Genomic DNA, 17,392 nt, shown 5'->3' with positions numbered 1-17,392 from the left:
GACCAGGACCAACATGAGACCATGACCAACATGAGACCAGGACCAACATGAGACCAGGACCAACATAAGACCATCATCATGTTATCTGATGACATCATTGTGTGATCTGATGACATCATTGTGTTATCTGACGACGTTATCTGATGACATTGTGTGATCTGATGACGTTATCTGATGACATCGTGTGATCTGATGATATCATTGTGTTATGTGATGACATCATCGTGTTATTGGGGTGTTTACATCCTTCCTTCCTGCTGTGCCTTCAACACGTCACAAGAAGACGACTTCTGACCATTAAATTCCCCACGTCTAAACTTCCTCTAATGATGGTTACAGATGACTGAGTCTGGAGTCGTATGATGTAAGACATAAAGAACATTAAATTAATTAAATCTTTTTATTGGTTAGAGTCACAGAACCGTTGCAGAGCGTCAGCTGAAGTACCTGAACACAGAAGATAAAGCTTTACGCAGACGACACCCTGATGTTCATTCATAAACCTGCTCAGTGTTTAAACAGGACACGCCTCCTGCATGGCGTGCTTCATAATAACACGAGTATAAACGTGGTCACATGATCAGGACATTCTTATATTTAAAACTTTAACATGAACATGAACTTTCTTCAAGGTTTATTTTCTCTAACATACGGAAGCCTTAAGCAGACATTCATTTTAGTTTACTCAAATTCATCCTCGCCCTAAACCGAGTACATTTCAGAAATCTTCTCTTGATCTTGACTTGTTGGTCTCGTCATCTTCTCTCGATCTCCAAGAAATGTGCTTGTAGTTTGTCCTCTGAGGGCTCCCGTATTATAATAATCAGTGAATGTGTTTGTGATCTCCAGAGGTCGGCGTGAACATCAATTAATTAAATGTTTAATGATTATCAGTGAAAAAGACGACATGATGAGACGGGTGGGATGAAATGAAACTGAATCATAGATTCCATACATCGTTATCATTTATAGAACATTAAAGGGGGATGCTGATTCTTCTCTCTCTGAGTTTGGTTCTCATTGTGTGGCGGAGCTGCTGCACTGCTGCTGATCAGGAGAGATGTTCACCCTCCTGACGTTCAGCTCTGCAGCGAACGCTTGCGCCTTCTGGTAGAAGAAGAGCGAGAGCTCGCGGTCGATCAGGAAGTTGTGGTAGATTGTGGCGAGGCGTGTGCACAGCTGCAGCTGAGCCCGTTTGTTTCCCAGGTCCATGGCTGCAGCCAGAGCCAGGTGGTAATAACCTGCAGCGTCAAACGGGTCCTGCAGAGACCACATGAAAAAGGATTTTAGATCATAGTGTGACACGGGGGTTATCAGGTCCTGCAGAGACCACATAAAGAAGGATCTTAGATCATAGTGTGACACGGGGGTTATCAGGTCCTGCAGAGACCACATAAAGAAGGATCTTAGATCATAGTGTGACACACAGGGATTATCATCGTTTAGATATTCCTTCCGAAGCAGATATGAACTCCACATTCTCGTCGGTATTATCTCTCTCACCTTGAGGTCATAGAAGATGATGTCTCCCAACGTCTGGTAGACCCTCACATAGTACAGGGTTTCCTCATCAAACAGCAGGGGCGTGGGACACAGGGTCAGGGTCTTCAAGTAGTGGTGTTCTGCCAGTTCGTACTGGTCCAGCCTGTGGTAGAGTGAGGCCAGACGGTAGTACGCCACGCGCTGGTTCAGACAGTCACCTGTATGTCCAGAGACAAAGACCGCTAGGGTTAGCGTTAGCATGGCGTCACACTGTCACGATGTCTGTCATGTGTTCATCTCCACATGTCTTTAGATTTACTCTGTGAGCTTTCTCGTTGGCCCTGACGGCAGGGACACGTCTCGACATCTCCTAATGAACCCGAGGACTCATCAAAGGAGTAAATGTGAATAACTGTGCATGTAGGAGGGGCTTATGATTAGTCAGTAAATGATCCACAGGAGAAGCCGGTCAGCTGGGAGCCTTAAAGGGGAGAGCGGCTGGATTATCAGCACTGAAGCTGTCATTTGTAGCATGACGCTAACTCATGCTAATAACGCCGAGCTGGAAAACAACGATGCGAGTAAACGCTATATTTAAATGTGTTTCACCGCTCCTTCAGCACCACCTACAGACAGTCTGTGTGTGGAGGTATGTGTACCCAGAGTGATGCTGATGTCGAGGGCAGTCTGAGCGAACTCCACGCCTTCTTCAAACATCTGCAGACTGAGCATCAGCTCAGACAGCTTGTTACACAGACGCAGCCTGCAGGACACACTGCTGCTCCTCACGGCGATGGGCAGAGCTCGGTCCTGCACACACACACACACACACACACACACACACACACACACACACACACACAGGTGAGTACAGGAATGAGAGAAGTGAAGGTTTGTGTGTTACACTGAGTGTGTACCCTGTAGAAGGGGATGGCCTTGTCTCTGTCCCGGCTGCTGTTGAAGAAAATGTCGCCTGCAGCTTCAAGAAGTTTCAGGATGAACCCGGTGTCTCCTGAACTCAGGGCGACATCCTGAGCGACCTGAACACACAGACACAAGCTGTCCTGATTACACTGCCCACCTGACGCACAACAACAACGCTCATACAGGTGTGTGTGTGTGTGTGTGTGTGTGTGTGTGTGTGTGTGTTTGTCTGCTGTCTCACCTGCACGTACACCTCCACCAGCTCCGTCTGCTCCAGCAGGTGGTAGATGTTTCCAGCCTGCAGCCAGCCCAATGCCTCCTTCTCCCTGCAGCCCAGGTCGATGAAAATACCCAGACTGGTCTTTGTGTGGTCCAGAGCGGCCCGGTATGCCCTGAAACATCCAGAACACGGATGACCTGCTAATCCTCCAGCTCAGAACTTTGTTTGTTCCTGGTTCTGAATAACTGCAGCTCATTAAACTGATGAGATGTGTGCTACGTCTGAAACATATCGTCATAATGCAGGTCCACAGGTTCGTGTTTGTGCAGACTGTAATTCAGGTCTATGTGGGGTAGTGCTAATCTTTGAATGACAGAGATCAAAGGAAATGTGCGGGGCTATCGTGAAAAGAGGATCATTTAGTAAAAACAGTTTTATTTCATTTTTTAGGCCAGTGTTTATTTGTATTTCCTCCTCTGGGATTAATAAAGATAAAGAATAAAGAAGTTTGATGGAGAATGAAGGTTATGTCACCTGTCTGTTCCCAGGCTCAGGTAGAGTCTGCTCACAGCCACCAGAGCGCCCCCTTCCTCTCCTCTGTCCCCGCTGCGTCTCAGCAGGTGGACCTGGTGCTGGCTGTAGATCAGACACTGGACCTGGTCTTGACTCTCAGAGCAGTACAGACGGATCAGGTGTGTGGTGGCAGTCAGCTGACCTGGTGATCACAGGTATTAGAACACAATAATGAATAGAACTAGACAACTCCTGCAGAAATTGTGAGGGTGGTTGCTCTCAATGCACCTCAGACTGTGTGCTGAACAGAGAGAATGGTGTCTGTGCTATGAAAAGAGGTATCCTTCCATTTAAACCTGGTGTCTTAATCACAATATAAAATCGGATATTGTGTAAAATGTTTTACTCCTCCAAAGGCATTGTTTACAGTTAGATATAAAGGTAAAGAAAAAGTAATGCAGTGTGTGTGTGTGTGTGTGTGTGTGAGCTAGGTGTGTACCTACAGGCTAACAGGTTAGCCTTGATAGCTAGCAGCAGAGCCCACTCGTAGCACCCTTTCCCATAATCCATTTGCTGCTGCCTCACATAGAGCTGTCCCAGCTCCAGCAGCACACTGATGAAGTTCTCCTCATGACCTTCATCATCAAGCTCCGAGAAGAGCTGCACGGCCTCCACCAGGTGTGACTGAGCGAGCCGCTTAGCTCCGCCCCTCAGACTCAGCAGCCCTGCAGGAGGAAGGACCACGGGTCTCTGTTAGCATGACTCAGCTATTGCACCCTGTCTTTTACTACAAATGAATCATTTATCACCTCACCCAGGTTAGCCTGAGCCACGGCCCAGTTAGCCATGTCCTCATACTCCTGGCAAATGTCCACAGCAGCCTCATAGCTCTCTGCAGCCCTCCGGAGGTCCCCCATGCATCTCAGTGCCACGCCTCTCAGGTTCAGGACCACACCTGTATGTAACGTCAGACACCGATGTTAACAGTAATGTAACTGCCTTATGTTTGGCGGGATTATTCCCTGACAAGGACTGGCTGATCAACTGCAAACACAAAGGCCGAAAGAAAAGAAAAAACAACCCCAAACACCTCCTCCAGGCGGGCGAGACCCGGGTTCGGATCCGACATTTCCGGCATGTCGTTCCCCACTCTCTCTCTACCTGATTTCTGACACTGTCCACTCTCCTAGCTCTACAATAAAGGCAAAAAACAAACAAACATGCATGTACCTTCCTGAGGGGTCGTGCAGTGCTCTGGCATGGAGTCTAGCAGCAGGTCCAGGATTTCCAAGGCCACCTGTGGCTGGTTGTTGTTGATGTGGAGCCATGCAAGCCGGATGAGGGTGATGTTTCTCTCTGGGGCTGAGGATAGGAGCTGCCTGTTGTTAATGAGGGTGTGCATGTGGTGGATGGCGTGTCCGACCATCCTGTGCTTGCAGAAGAGCTGACAGAGACAGACAGTGAGCTGATGGATGAGGACATAGTGCTGCTCACTTCCTGGTTGTAGGACTCTGGTGGAGGTGAGTGCTTTGTGTAAATATGGAGCCACCTGAGTGGGGATGGATGTTTCCTGTTCTGTGCTGTTACACAGTCTGTTGATGTTGTCTAACGCCAGCAACATGCTGCTCAGACAGTCTGTGAGCGTCGCAGAGGGCTGCACAGACGTTATCCTGGCTGAACTGATGGAGAGGTGGGGGAGTCTGAGCTGGCTGTAGAGCCTCCCCAGGGTCAGGTAGCTATGACTGGGAGAGATGCTCCATGTTCCCTGAGCCTGAGCCTCAGCACCAAGAACTAGAAGTCTCTCCAGGTAAGGAACCACCTGAACTCCCTCAGATTGAGTCCAGTGGTGCCTTGCCAAAAGATGACATGCCCGAGCCTCTGCCTTTGTGTTGTGCGAGAGAACAGCTTTCTTCAACATGTACTTCAGAGCAGAGTCGTCTTCTAAGCTCTCCAAACAGTCTGACACTCCCAACAGCAGAGCCACCAGTCTCTCGGTCACAGCGAAGAAGCTCTGCGAGTTGTTCTGTAGGAGGTAAATGGCTGCCAGGTTGGAATAAATGCTTGCCAGCAGCCTGAGGTCTGTGAAGCCTTCTCGCGGCACGCCTAGAGCTTCCTCGAAGTAAACCCGGGCTTGGCTGAACTTTGACCTCCCAGCACAGAGCTTACCCAACAGGAAACACAAACGAGTCTGTGACCAAAACAGTCGCTTCTTCCTGGCTGTTTCTCTCGCAGCGCCGAGGAAAGCCATCAGCTCTGCCTCGCCAGAGTGACCTGAGAAGGCGGAAGAGATGATGGCCTCAGAACTCAGTCCGTACAGGACGCCAAACTCTGCTCTGTAGTCCTGGCTCTCCAGACAAGAGAAGAGGGGAACGAAGCTCTCCGTGTTGTTGTTCCCTTCTACCACCGGGGGAGCTGTGAAACAGGGGAGAGTTGGCTTTTTAACCTCTGAAGAAACAACTGGGTCCTCCAGAGTACCGTTCATGGTCACAGCGCTGCACTCTGGTGACGAATCTTTCTCCTGTTCAAGAATCCTTTGAATGTTTCTCTTCAGGTCTGTCTGATCTGGATCAACGCAGCGAGAAGAGCCGACTATAAAAGAAAGACAGGTTTTTTAAATACGGAGAAAAAGAGATACAGAGATATAAAACATCAAGTGACTATAAGATGGATATACTTACTCGATGATTTCTTCTCTGAGTCTTTGGGATCAATCGTGTCTGAAAATAAATACAAAGGTCACAAAAACACTCGGCTAGATCAACAATAAACAAAAAGGCCGTGAAACACAACAATGTTAACATGTGCAGCTCCACCACACTGATCCAAGTCAACAACATGTTCTACACTCTGTACGAGTCAGTGTGAGCAGAAGCACACTCTCAGTCTCACCCAGTTTGTAGTTGAGTCCAGTGTCATGATGAGACCTCTTCTTCAGGAAGGTCGATGTCTCCTCTATGACTCTGTCCTCGCTCAGACTGAAAAACGGCCTGTCCTCTCCGGCTAATAAAATATCTATTGACCTGGAACAGAAACACTTTACTGTAAAATGACTCCATGTGTGTTAAAATAGTTCACAAAGTGGGTTCACTCACTCATAGATGTCGTCTGAAGGTTTCACCACACTCGTCTTAACCAGGCCTACTTCTCCTGTGACCTCCTTCCTCCCAGTGAACCAATCAAAACACGACACCAGGAGTCCCACGATGATGATGCGATCACCAGGCGCCAAGCTTAGCTCATCGGGACCCTCAGCATCGTACTCCTCTGTGGCCTCACAAGTTCCCCCGGCTGAACAGAGGAAAGAGATCTGATTAATTAGGGGCGTGGTCTCTCTGACTGACAGGTGGGTGTGTTGTGTGTTTGTCAGGAGTCTTAAGCCCTGCCCTGCCTCCGCTCCATGTCTTTGTCATTTTCTAGATTAAAGTTAGAGAGTCCATATTTCCAACATGGCGACCGCTTTTGATGGGCTTCATAACTCCTCTTCACAAACCAATGATGACGTCACTTAGACTACGTTTATGTTTCATACAATCTGTGATATCGATTTATAACTGGATCTTGAACTAAACTCTGATTCTAAAGTTTTTATTTATGACATTTGTGTTCTCACCAAACTGCAGGGGGAAGTCACAGCCAGGTTTCCCATCACCCACCAGGATGTTCTCTGCAGCTGACTTCAGGAACCACCTGAGGACAGATTGACGGACCAGGTGACCACAGAGTATCACACCTCCTGTACGCTCACAGAACCTTTAACCCTAATTTAACCCAATCCCAACCCCCCATGGGTTTGGACTCACTGGTGGAACGGGCTGACCGGCTCCAGAGCAGGCCTGGGGGCGGTCCCTCTGGATCCGTCAGACAGGCAGAGGACGGTCCAGCCTGAGCCTAAGAACGGGGGCTCAAACTGGGCTATGTCCCCCTGCTCCAGGTACAGGTCCCCTCCAGAGGTGGAGCTGTCAAACATCTGGTTGGTGCTGCAGCTGGCAAACAGAGAACCTGAGGACAGAGAGAGACTTAAAAGAAAGAATGCACAATCATTTAATTATGGTTTTACTACGTGTGATGTTTTATTCCGTTTTTAACATCATATACATGAGAAACAGAAGTTAGGATTGAAACGCCTCTTTATAATAACGTGGTTGATGTTTTAAGGACACTGATTGTTTGGTTTTAAGTTGGTATTACTGTAAGCACAAGGTGATCAGCAGTTACCAAACACATAAATCACAGCTTTAATTTGAGGTGCAGAGACTCTGCACTGCCTGAAGGTGGCGTACCCTCCTGCATGAGGATCCCTCTGTACATCAGGTTCAGAGTTTCCTCCTCAACAGAAACCTCGACTGAGACGTCATCCTCCAGAGAACGGAGCCAGAACTTCTGCTCCAACAGCAGGTTCTCCAGACAGAGACCCAGGAAGCCTGCAGGAGATGACGACAAACAGGTTAACCATCAGAACAGACATGTGACGGTATGGTTAACCATCAGAACAGACACATGACGGTATGGTTAACCATCAGAACAGACACGTGACGGTATGGTTAACCATCAGAACAGACACGTGGCGGTATGGTTACCATTGGAACACGTGACAGGGGGGCCACACCTACCTATGGTGTAATACGTGGTGAACTTCCATATTTCCTCGAATGTTTTGAAGGTGAGTAAAAAGATGCTTTCTTCGCTGTCGATGGCGATGAGATGAGCGGAGAGCTCCTGCAAACAGAAATCCAGTTTAATAAGAGAAACATGTTTTTATGACATCATGAATCAGACGTTGGACTGTAGAGGTTCTGTGTGGACAAACTGCCACTAGGGGTTGCTCAAACGGGATAAAGACAAAGAGTGCTGATAGGGGAAGAAGCGACTGTTTTATGTTCACAGACTCATTTGTGTTTCCTGTTGGGTCACTCTGTGGGTGAGGTCAAACTTCAGCCAGGCCTGAGTTTACACAGGAAGCTCTCAGTGTGCTTAAAGAGAGGCCTCACCCCCCCCCCCCACACACACACATGATGAAAATCACTTTGATCTATATCATCATTCAGAGCGTCAGTGTTCATGAAGATCTGAGTCTAGACATAAATGAACAAAAAAGATAAATGTGTGAAAGCTGCATCCTGCTGCTCCGGCGTGTCGATTTGGTCAATGTGACATTTGGTCTCCATGACGTCGTTGATATCAGAGCTCACGCCGACCAGAAGCAAACAAACGATCACAGATCTCATTAAACATCAAACTGTGGACCAGAGAACAGGCAGCTTTAACCCCACTTTACAGAGGAAGTGTGTGTGTGTGTGTGTGTGTGTGTGTGTGTGTGTGTGTGTGCGTGTGTGTGCGCGTGTTTGTGTGTCTGTGTGGTGTGTGTGTGTGTGTGTGTGTGTGTGTTTGTGTTTGACTGTGTGGTGTGTGTGTGTGTGTGTGTGTGTGTGTGTGTGTGTACCATGAACAGAGCAGTGACCTCGCTGCTGTCAGTCTGCAGGATCCTCAGTTTTCCTCTCAGCTCTTCCTGAAAACAGTCATCTGCAGGAAGTCGCTCCGAACCCCGAACACACTCCAGGAGGACAGGCAGAGCTACACACACACACACACACACACACACACACACACACACACACACACACACACACACACACACACACACACACACACACACACACACACACACCACACAGTCAAACACACACACACACACCCACACACACACACACACACACACACACACACACACACACACACAGTGGTTAGCAGCAGTATTCAGCCAGGCTCTGACTGGCTCAGTGTTTAATGAGTGACCACAGAGGAGCTGCAGGTTCAAGGTATAAACATCCACTCAGTTCACGCTCAGTCTCATGACTCTGTTAAACTTTTCTCATTGAGTTTAACGAGAATCATTAAGACGTTTAAAACTCTGGTCATGTGACAGCTCCACACTGTGGTCCATTCAGGGGGCGGAGTCTGTACATCAAGTTTAGAAATGTTCCTCACGGCTAATCTCCGATCAAATACGAACAGTTTCCACTTTAACACTCTAATCAAGAGTCTCAGCAGAGTCCTCTATACGACTCTATAATGAGAATATGTGTCTTTCTATCAATGCTACATGTAGTTGAACAGAATGTCAATGTGAACTAAAGAGTGGAGAAGAACATACTGGAGAACAGGAAACATAATGCAGCAGGTTCATTAGAGCACGGAGATGGTAGAGGTGGCGTGCAGACAGTTTATGGTTGTGCAGCGATCACAGGGAATAAACGTCACCACCCACTCCCACTCGCTCCAGGTGAATTCTCCTGATTATATCCTGCTGCGTTCTCACATCAGCTCACTCTGACTTAACTGTTTAATCGTTGTTTGAATCAGCTGAGAGCGTTTGATCCGATAACTTAAAGAACACTTGTAATCATAATTTTTCACCTTTGACAAAATGGTATTTATTTCTCTCTATGGACAGGAAGTGGAGAGATTTGAGTATAAAGAAAGGACCTGTGAGAAGAAGAAGAAGCACACCTGTCTGGTCTCACCTGTTGGAAAGGCGTCATCACAGGTGGATAGAGATCTCTTCAGACTGGCAGCGTCTCTGCAGGAACTACGCACTGTGAAACACACGAAGAAGAAGTGATGAGCCCTCCCTCCGATTGTCCACTTCCTGTTTCAGCAGCTGTTTGTACGTTTGAATTTCAAGTCCTCACTAAACTAACTCGAGTTGTGTCATTGTTTGGTTACCATGGAGACGTAAAGTTCATCAGAACAGCGTAACTTCCAAACTAAGCCGATGAAACCTGCGGTGCATCGTTTAGCTTCTACTGCCGCCTGTTGGCTTTGATGTGAACTGCACCATCGCTGCACACTTATCGGCCAAGACGCGACGATAGATCGCCATAACCATTTTGTGAGCATGTTGTCGCTGTTTGGCAGGAGGGTTAAGCCCCACCCTCAGCCCCGCCTCCCTGTCTGTTTCTAGATTGATCTAAAGTCAGGTAGAGTCAGCATTTCCAAAATGGCGACCTCTATGGTTGAGTTTCAAATCTCCTCCCTCTTTAAAAACCTGTGACGACGTCACTGAGACAACGTCCGTGTTTCATACAGACCTCCTCCTGGGTCTCTCTCTCTCTCCCACCTGGGCGTACCTGACCATCTGTGACATCACATGTTGGTGTGTGAGTTATTTTTGTGCTATTGGAGAGGATGGCTGAAGAGAGACAGGAAGTGTAAGGAGGAGAGGGTGTGACGTGCATCAAAGGGCCAAGGACAGATTCAAAACCATGGCTGCTGTGACGAGGACCAAGTCCTTCGTACATCGAGAACCAGGACCTCCGTACATGGAGGACCAGGACCTCTGTACATCAAGGACCAGGACCTCCTCACATCGAGGACCAGGACTTCCGTACATCGAGGACCAGGACCTCCGTACATCGAGGACCAGGACTTCCGTACATCGAGGACCAGGACCTCTGTACATCGAGAACCAGGACCTCTGTACATCAAGGACCAGGACCTCCTCACATCGAGGACCAGGACTTCCGTACATCGAGGACCAGGACCTCCGTACATCGAGGACCAGGACCTCTGTACATCGAGAACCAGGACCTCTGTACATCAAGGACCAGGACCTCCTCACATCGAGGACCAGGACTTCCGTACATCGAGGACCAGGACCTCCGTACATCGAGGACCAGGACCTCTGTACATCAAGGACCAGGACCTCCTCACATCGAGGACCAGGACTTCCGTACATCGAGGACCAGGACCTCCTCACATCGAGGACCAGGACTTCCGTACATCGAGGACCAGGACCTCCGTGCATCAAGGACCAGGACCTCTGTACATCGAGAACCAGGACCTCTGACATCGAGGACCATGACCTCAGTACATCGAGGACCAGGACCTCTGAGTCTAACATTACGTCTTAATGTTTAGAAAAAGTTTGAAACATCACAAAGGATTTCCTCTGATTTTATTTTGTTGTATGTTTATTTAAAACATCCGGTTTTATTTTCAAGGAGATCATTTCAGTATTTTTATAAAAACTTTAAATTAATCAATAATCAAACAGACTGTTTGTTTGTTTGACTCTTATCAGTTTATAAAAACAGACTCTGACACATCAGCAGAAACAAATTTAACTGAATAACCTTTATCATGAATTATCTGATTAATCATCTTTTTAACTCAATAACCTTTATAGCTTTATTTATCTTCATAATATCTTTCTAATTATCTTGATATAATAATCCTGAATCTTGAATCTATAATCGGAGCAGATATAGTCAATATAAACTTTCTCTTACCCCCCCTGGAGCTCCGGGATCTCCCTGGAGCCTCCCGGAGCTGCTGCCCGCCTGCAGAGCCTCTTCTCCGGGACCAGCCGCCGCGGGAGTCTCGGTCCGGTCCGGTCGACATGTCCGGTAAGACCGTGAAGTTTCCCCAGCGATCACAGAGTACCGTCACGTGTCTCTCTCCGCTGCTCCTGTATGCGCGTGCAGGAGAGGGTAGGAGCTAACTTCCCGCGGACCTTTCCAAAATAAAGGTCTCCTTGACAAAACGTGTTCCTGTAAGTTTGAATCATTCAAGTCGTTTTTCATCTCATTATTCTTCAGAAGGAGATGGTGTTAGTTAATTTTATTATATAATTAGGCTATATATGATATTTGTTGTGAATGTATTCACACACTTTGATCCTTTCAATATTTCTCTTTTATGTCATGAAGACTTTTATTGGGAAGTATTTTTGTGATGTCATAATATTTAAACATCTTAATGTTTTAAATTGTTTCATTATTATAATGATTATAATTATTCATTTAAAGGCATGCTTTGACTTTAACTGATTTATGTCTATCAATCTAATATAATACATATATTTTATATAAAAACGATAGATTCATGTTTCAAAAGCACCAGAACTAAGATAAACAAACATGGGTCATTTCTCCTTTTTACTCTACATAAACACTCGCTGTGATGTCGCGTCTCAGAGCTGTGACGTCGTGTCTCGGAGCTGTGATGTCATGTCTCAGAGCTTTGGCATCATCTCAGAGCTGTGACGTCGTGTCTCGGAGCTGTGACGTCGTGTCTCAGAGCTGTGATGTCGTATCTCAGAGCTGTGACGTCATGTCTCGGAGCTCTGACGTCGTATCTTGGAGCTGTGACGTCGTGTCTCGGAGCTGTGACGTCGTGTCTCAGAGCTGTGACGTTGTGTCTCAGAGCTTTGGCATCATCTCAGAGCTGTGACGTCGTGTCTCGGAGCTGTGACGTCGTGTCTCAGAGCTGTGATGTCGTATCTTGGAGCTGTGACGTCGTGTCTCAGAGCTGTGATGTCGTATCTTGGAGCTGTGACGTCGTGTCTCGGAGCTGTGACGTCGTGTCTCGGAGCTGTGATGTCATGTCTCAGAGCTTTGGCATCATCTCAGAGCTGTGACGTCGTGTCTCGGAGCTGTGACGTCGTGTCTCAAAGCTGTGACGTCGTGTCTCGGAGCTGTGACGTCGTGTCTCGGAGCTGTGACGTCGTGTCTCGGAGCTGTGACGTCGTGTCTCACAGATGTGTCATCATACAGTCAGAACTCTGACTGAAGATAGTTTGATGTAGATTTATTTAAAGCTCTTCTGGATCATTATCTGCAGTGTTTTAAAGGCGTGCTGTAGAAACGTCTGACACTCTGAACATGGTTTAACCTGAGTCACTGTGAGCTGCAGCCTGTCTGTCTGCAGTTTATTCCTGACAAGCACATGACACACAAACACACACCCACACAGCTGATGTTTATTGCACACCGTAAAAAACAACCCAATAATAAATTAAGCTGGCAGATAAATCTGAAGCCAGCAGCACATGTAGAAAATGTTTCTTATGAAGAGGATGAGTCTGTATACTGTTCATACTAATATGGTTTGATTTTTACAGATTCTGTAAAAAACAAATTTCAAATATTTGTGCCAAATATTATGTGTGTTTTGTGCCTTTATTGTAGAGATAGGATAGTGGACAGAGTTGGCAATCAGGGAGCAAGAGAGGGGTATGACATGCAGGAAAGGAGCCACAGGTCGGATTTGAACCTGGGCCGCGCGCACGAACCACTGCCCCACCCTTGCCCCATTTTTACAGATTTTTTAATCCTATCACTTTTTGTATGCTCTCAGTTAAAATCCGGACAGTTCCCCTTTGTGACTGAAGAGGGCGCTGCTTGTTTACATGCACTTAAACTTTGCTGACTTCAGCCCTTACTCTTCTTCTGTGGTGTTTTATGTCAAGGCATGAAAATACAACACACTCTTCCGGTCATTGCTTTCTAAATAAGAGTCTAACGCTGCTGTTTAAGATGAGGCAGCTTTTGATTGGAAGAGAAACCGGAAATATCTGCTCCTGCTAACGATGCTACCCTGACTGTTAGCTTCACACAAACATTAGCTGTTAGCTGTGATCCGGACTCTTCAGCAGACCCGGACCCGGTGCACCATGAGCCGCAGACGGACTCAGAGTCTGTCTCCAGACTTGATCCCGGAGCTGAACCCGGTCTTCATGGAGCCTCCCGGGACCTCAAGCCGGACTGATGCGGACTTTCTGGACCAGGATCAGGACGAAGAGCTGCTGGTGTCGGTGAGCCACATCACGGAGCACTTGGGCCGGAAGCTGACCGTGGTTCTGGACTCGGCTCTCAACGACATCCGCGATATGGTCAGCGTCCGGATCCGTGTCCTGAAGACCGAACTGCGGGAGAAGACCGAGGAGATCCGGGTCCTGAAGGCACGGCTGGACCCAGATCAGAGGGACCCGTTCTCTGCAGGAACCGCACTGGATCCTGGTCTGAAGAAGCCGGACTCTAACAAAGCCGGTCCCATTGACCCACGCAGGACCAGGATCCTGCAGTCCGGGGTGAAGAAGGAGAACATCGACGCGATCTGCGACCACTTGATGAAGACCTCCAGGGGGGGGCAAGACCCGGACCAGGACCAGAACCCGGACCCGCAGTCGCTCCACCTGTGGGCCGGACCCGGATCTGGGCCCGGAGACTCGGAGTCAACCTCAGAGGACCTGTTCAGTCTGCTCCCCCCTGGAAGTAAGAGGGACTACGACTATGACTGGACCCCCCCAACGGAACTCTCCGCACACCTGACAGGTACGACCAGGTCTGAGGGGGCGGGGTCACAGAGCAGGTCTGTTTGTTAACAACATTAGAAGTCCTAGACATCCAGCATGCGATCAGTTATTGACTTCAGTTGCCTTAATGTGTCAACCAATCTATTACTGCAACTAAGTCAGTGTGCTGGGGGGGGGGGGGGGGGGCGTGGCTTCTGTTGCTGTGGTAGATGCTAAACTCTCAATGTGTTGTGATTTGTGAAGACGTCCCGACAAAATGTTTACACCAGTTCTAACATGGACTCAGAGTCACCTGTTCAGGTATAAACTTCAGGTAAAGGTGTGTTAGTGTGGAGAGTTACAACAGTTCTAACATGGTCTCAGAGTCACCTGTTCAGGTATAAACTTCAGGTAAAGGTGTGTTAGTGTGGAGAGTTACAACAGTTCTAACATGGTCTCAGAGTCACCTGTTCAGGTATTTAAACTTCAGGTAAAGGTGTGTTAGTGTGGAGAGTTACAACAGTTCTATCATGGTCTCAGAGTCACCTGTTCAGGTATTTAAACTTCAGGTAAAGGTGTGTTAGTGTGGAGAGTTACAACAGTTCTATCATGGTCTCAGAGTCACCTGTTCAGGTATTTAAACTTCAGGTAAAGGTGTGTCTGTCTTTGAGGTAGAAAACAGCAAAAGAAGCTTAAACTTGTTTACAAACAGCTGTTGATCAGAACAACATGAGCAGAGTTTTTTTTCACATTAAATTCAACTTTATTGACATTGCTCACAGAACAGCAGTTTGAACTGTAACCAGCAGAGGGAGCCAATTGACTGTGTCTTTTGACAGGCCTGAAGGAGTCAGACTGTGAGAACCCCCCCCTCACAGAGACAGAGGAGGAGGAGGAGGAGGAGGAGGAGGAGGAGGAGTCGACCAGAGGGGAGGATCAGGACCCCCTGTCACAGGTCCAGACCTCAGAGTTCTCCATGGAGGAGCACGGAGATCCTGGGGAGGGGGGGAGTCCTGAGGAGGGGGGAGAGCGAGCTGCAGGAGGTGAGTCACAGTGAGGATGAAGATTAACAAACACACGAGTTGACAGAATACATTTATATAATGCATATATTTACATATGATGCATTAGAATATTTATGTTTATGAATGTTTACTGCTTGTCTGAAGAAGTAGACGTGTAAACAAGGATACTCAGAGACTCACATGGTTTCATAGGGAGTGTTATTCACTGTAACCTGCTGTAGTTTAAAGTCAGGATGAGTGGGGGGTGTCAAAATGAAACTGAAGCGTGTGTGTGTGTGTGTGTCTTTGTGTGTCACAGGTCAGTTCCCTTCTCTCTCCTTCTTCTGCTCTCTGTGTGGAACCTTCTGTCCAGACTCTGTGTACCTGGAGGAGCACATCAAACTGATACACCTTGACTCTGCTGACGCTATGCAGGCATTGCAGGCCACAGGCCCCGCCCCCCCCTCAACAGAGAGCGGAGCTGAGCTCAGGAAGGGCCGGGGGTTACAGGACGAGGCCATAGCAGGGGAAGTGGCTCGGGGAGGGGCGGGGCCGGTTAAGAGAGAAGTGAAAACGGATGGGGGTTACGAGTGTGCAGACTGTGGGCGGCGTTTTAACTACCTGGGGAACCTGCGGCAGCACCAGAGAATCCACACTGGGGAGAAGCCCTTCATGTGCCCGGATTGCGGGGAGCGCTTCAGACATGCCGCACGCCTCAAGAGCCATCGCCTGGTGCACAGTGGAGCCCAAAGCCCCTTCCCCTGCCCCCAGTGCGGGAAGGGTTTCTCTGTGCTGTCCGGACTGAAAAGACACCAGAGGGTCCACACTGGGGAGAGTCCATATGCCTGCCCCCAGTGTGGACGCCGCTTCAAGGAGCTGGGAAATCTGTACACCCACCAGAGGATCCACAGTGGGGCAACGCCATACTGCTGCCACACCTGTGGGCGGAGCTTCAGACACCTGGGGACCTACAAGAGCCACCGCTGCACCCCTAACCAGTGACCATCCAAACCAGTGATCACCAAAACCAGTGACCAGTCAAACCAATGACCACCCAAACCAGTGACCCTGTTGACTCCCAGCCAATCACTACCCTAAACCAGTGACCATGTCTTGCTGGTTTCCACATATGATCCTGAGTTTAAACTAATGTGTGAAGAATCTTTTTAAAAACATTCATGTCTTTAACAAACTGACAGAACACGCTGACTTCTGCCTTCTTCTTTGAGTTTGCCATATTAAAAAAAAAACAAGTTCTAACATGTGGCCAACAACTCCCATGATCCCGCACTACTTGACCTCATGACATCATCAGACTGCTTTGTTGTTGTTATAGCGGTGATGCCCCTAGTGGTAGAAAACCCACAGTGCTTTTAATGAATAATTGTGTGGGAGGTTTAAGAACATGAGCTGAAGTTTGATCTCTCTGCGACTGGAGACACTCGCGTGTGAGAATCAAGCCTCCTCCCTGTGATCAAGGACCTTTTACAGAGCATTGGGACACAGCGCCCTCATGTGGACGGACTGTGTAACTACACCAGTGCTCACTGTGCTGCCTGTGTGCTACAGAACAGAAGAGTTTTTCTTTTTAACCTTGTTACGCGATGTTACAGATATATGTTGTTATTTTATACGTCTCTGTACTCTAAGCTGTCGTCAGTCGTGATCAGAGCTGCTCTCACTGACAATCTGCTGTCTAATAAACAGACCTCACATCATCACTCAGTGTGTTTTAGACTCACCGGGAATATAACTGTGTATGAACCTCCATGTAAGTACAGGTAAGGCTTAGAGCTGGAGCCGTTGATACACTGCTTCTGTTTATCCACACCAGTCAACAGTCATACTGGTTCTTCCTCTGGGGAACCTGCTTTAGTGGAGTTTGACTTTTACAGTCATAGAGCTCACACTGTAACAGTCAGAGCTCACACTGTTACAGTCAGAGCTCACACTGTAACAGTCAGAGCTCACACTGTTACAGTCATAGAACACACACTGTTACAGTCAGAGCTCACACTGTTACAGTCATAGAACACACTGTTACAGTCAGAGCTCACTGTTACAGTCAGAGCTCACACTGTTACAGTCAGCTCACACTGTTACAGTCAGCTCACACTGTAACAGTCAGAGCTCACACTGTTACAGTCATAGAACACACACTGTAACAGTCAGAGC

The 17,392-nt window shown here is 47.9% G+C and overlaps 2 protein-coding genes across 3 annotated transcripts; one reads left to right on the top strand and one right to left on the bottom strand.

Moving 5' to 3' along the window:
* Nucleotides 1-386: 386 nt before the first annotated feature.
* LOC109995511 (SH3 domain and tetratricopeptide repeat-containing protein 1) lies at nucleotides 387-12,083 on the bottom strand. Of its 2 annotated transcripts, XM_065950482.1 has the most exons (19): nucleotides 11,428-12,083; nucleotides 9,661-9,732; nucleotides 8,580-8,710; nucleotides 7,750-7,855; nucleotides 7,420-7,560; nucleotides 6,940-7,138; nucleotides 6,750-6,826; nucleotides 6,232-6,427; nucleotides 6,029-6,159; nucleotides 5,818-5,856; nucleotides 4,370-5,728; nucleotides 3,954-4,094; nucleotides 3,643-3,864; nucleotides 3,161-3,341; nucleotides 2,648-2,798; nucleotides 2,400-2,522; nucleotides 2,142-2,292; nucleotides 1,504-1,700; nucleotides 387-1,260 (listed from the first exon to the last, which is right to left on the bottom strand). In XM_065950482.1, the coding sequence occupies exons 1-19, from the start codon at nucleotides 11,537-11,539 to the stop codon at nucleotides 1,018-1,020; spliced, it is 3,972 nt and encodes a 1,323-aa protein (XP_065806554.1). In that variant the 5' UTR covers nucleotides 11,540-12,083; the 3' UTR covers nucleotides 387-1,017. The 2 variants fall into 2 exon arrangements, with proteins under 2 accessions (XP_065806554.1, XP_065806555.1); XM_065950483.1 differs by lacking the exon at nucleotides 11,428-12,083 and having other exon boundaries at nucleotides 9,647-9,712.
* Nucleotides 12,084-13,424: 1,341 nt separating this feature from the next.
* On the top strand, nucleotides 13,425-16,938 carry znf16l (zinc finger protein 16 like). The gene is made up of 3 exons (XM_020660090.3): nucleotides 13,425-14,253; nucleotides 15,053-15,256; nucleotides 15,537-16,938. Exons 1-3 carry the CDS (start codon nucleotides 13,593-13,595, stop codon nucleotides 16,217-16,219), a joined length of 1,548 nt encoding a protein of 515 aa, XP_020515746.3. The 5' UTR covers nucleotides 13,425-13,592; the 3' UTR covers nucleotides 16,220-16,938.
* Nucleotides 16,939-17,392: the final 454 nt, after the last annotated feature.

Source organism: Labrus bergylta, chromosome 22, assembly GCF_963930695.1.
Source record: "Labrus bergylta chromosome 22, fLabBer1.1, whole genome shotgun sequence".
NCBI lineage: Eukaryota > Metazoa > Chordata > Actinopteri > Labriformes > Labridae > Labrus > Labrus bergylta.
The sequence above is the reverse complement of the archived record's forward strand: the minus strand, read 5'-3'. Positions and strand labels throughout refer to the sequence as shown.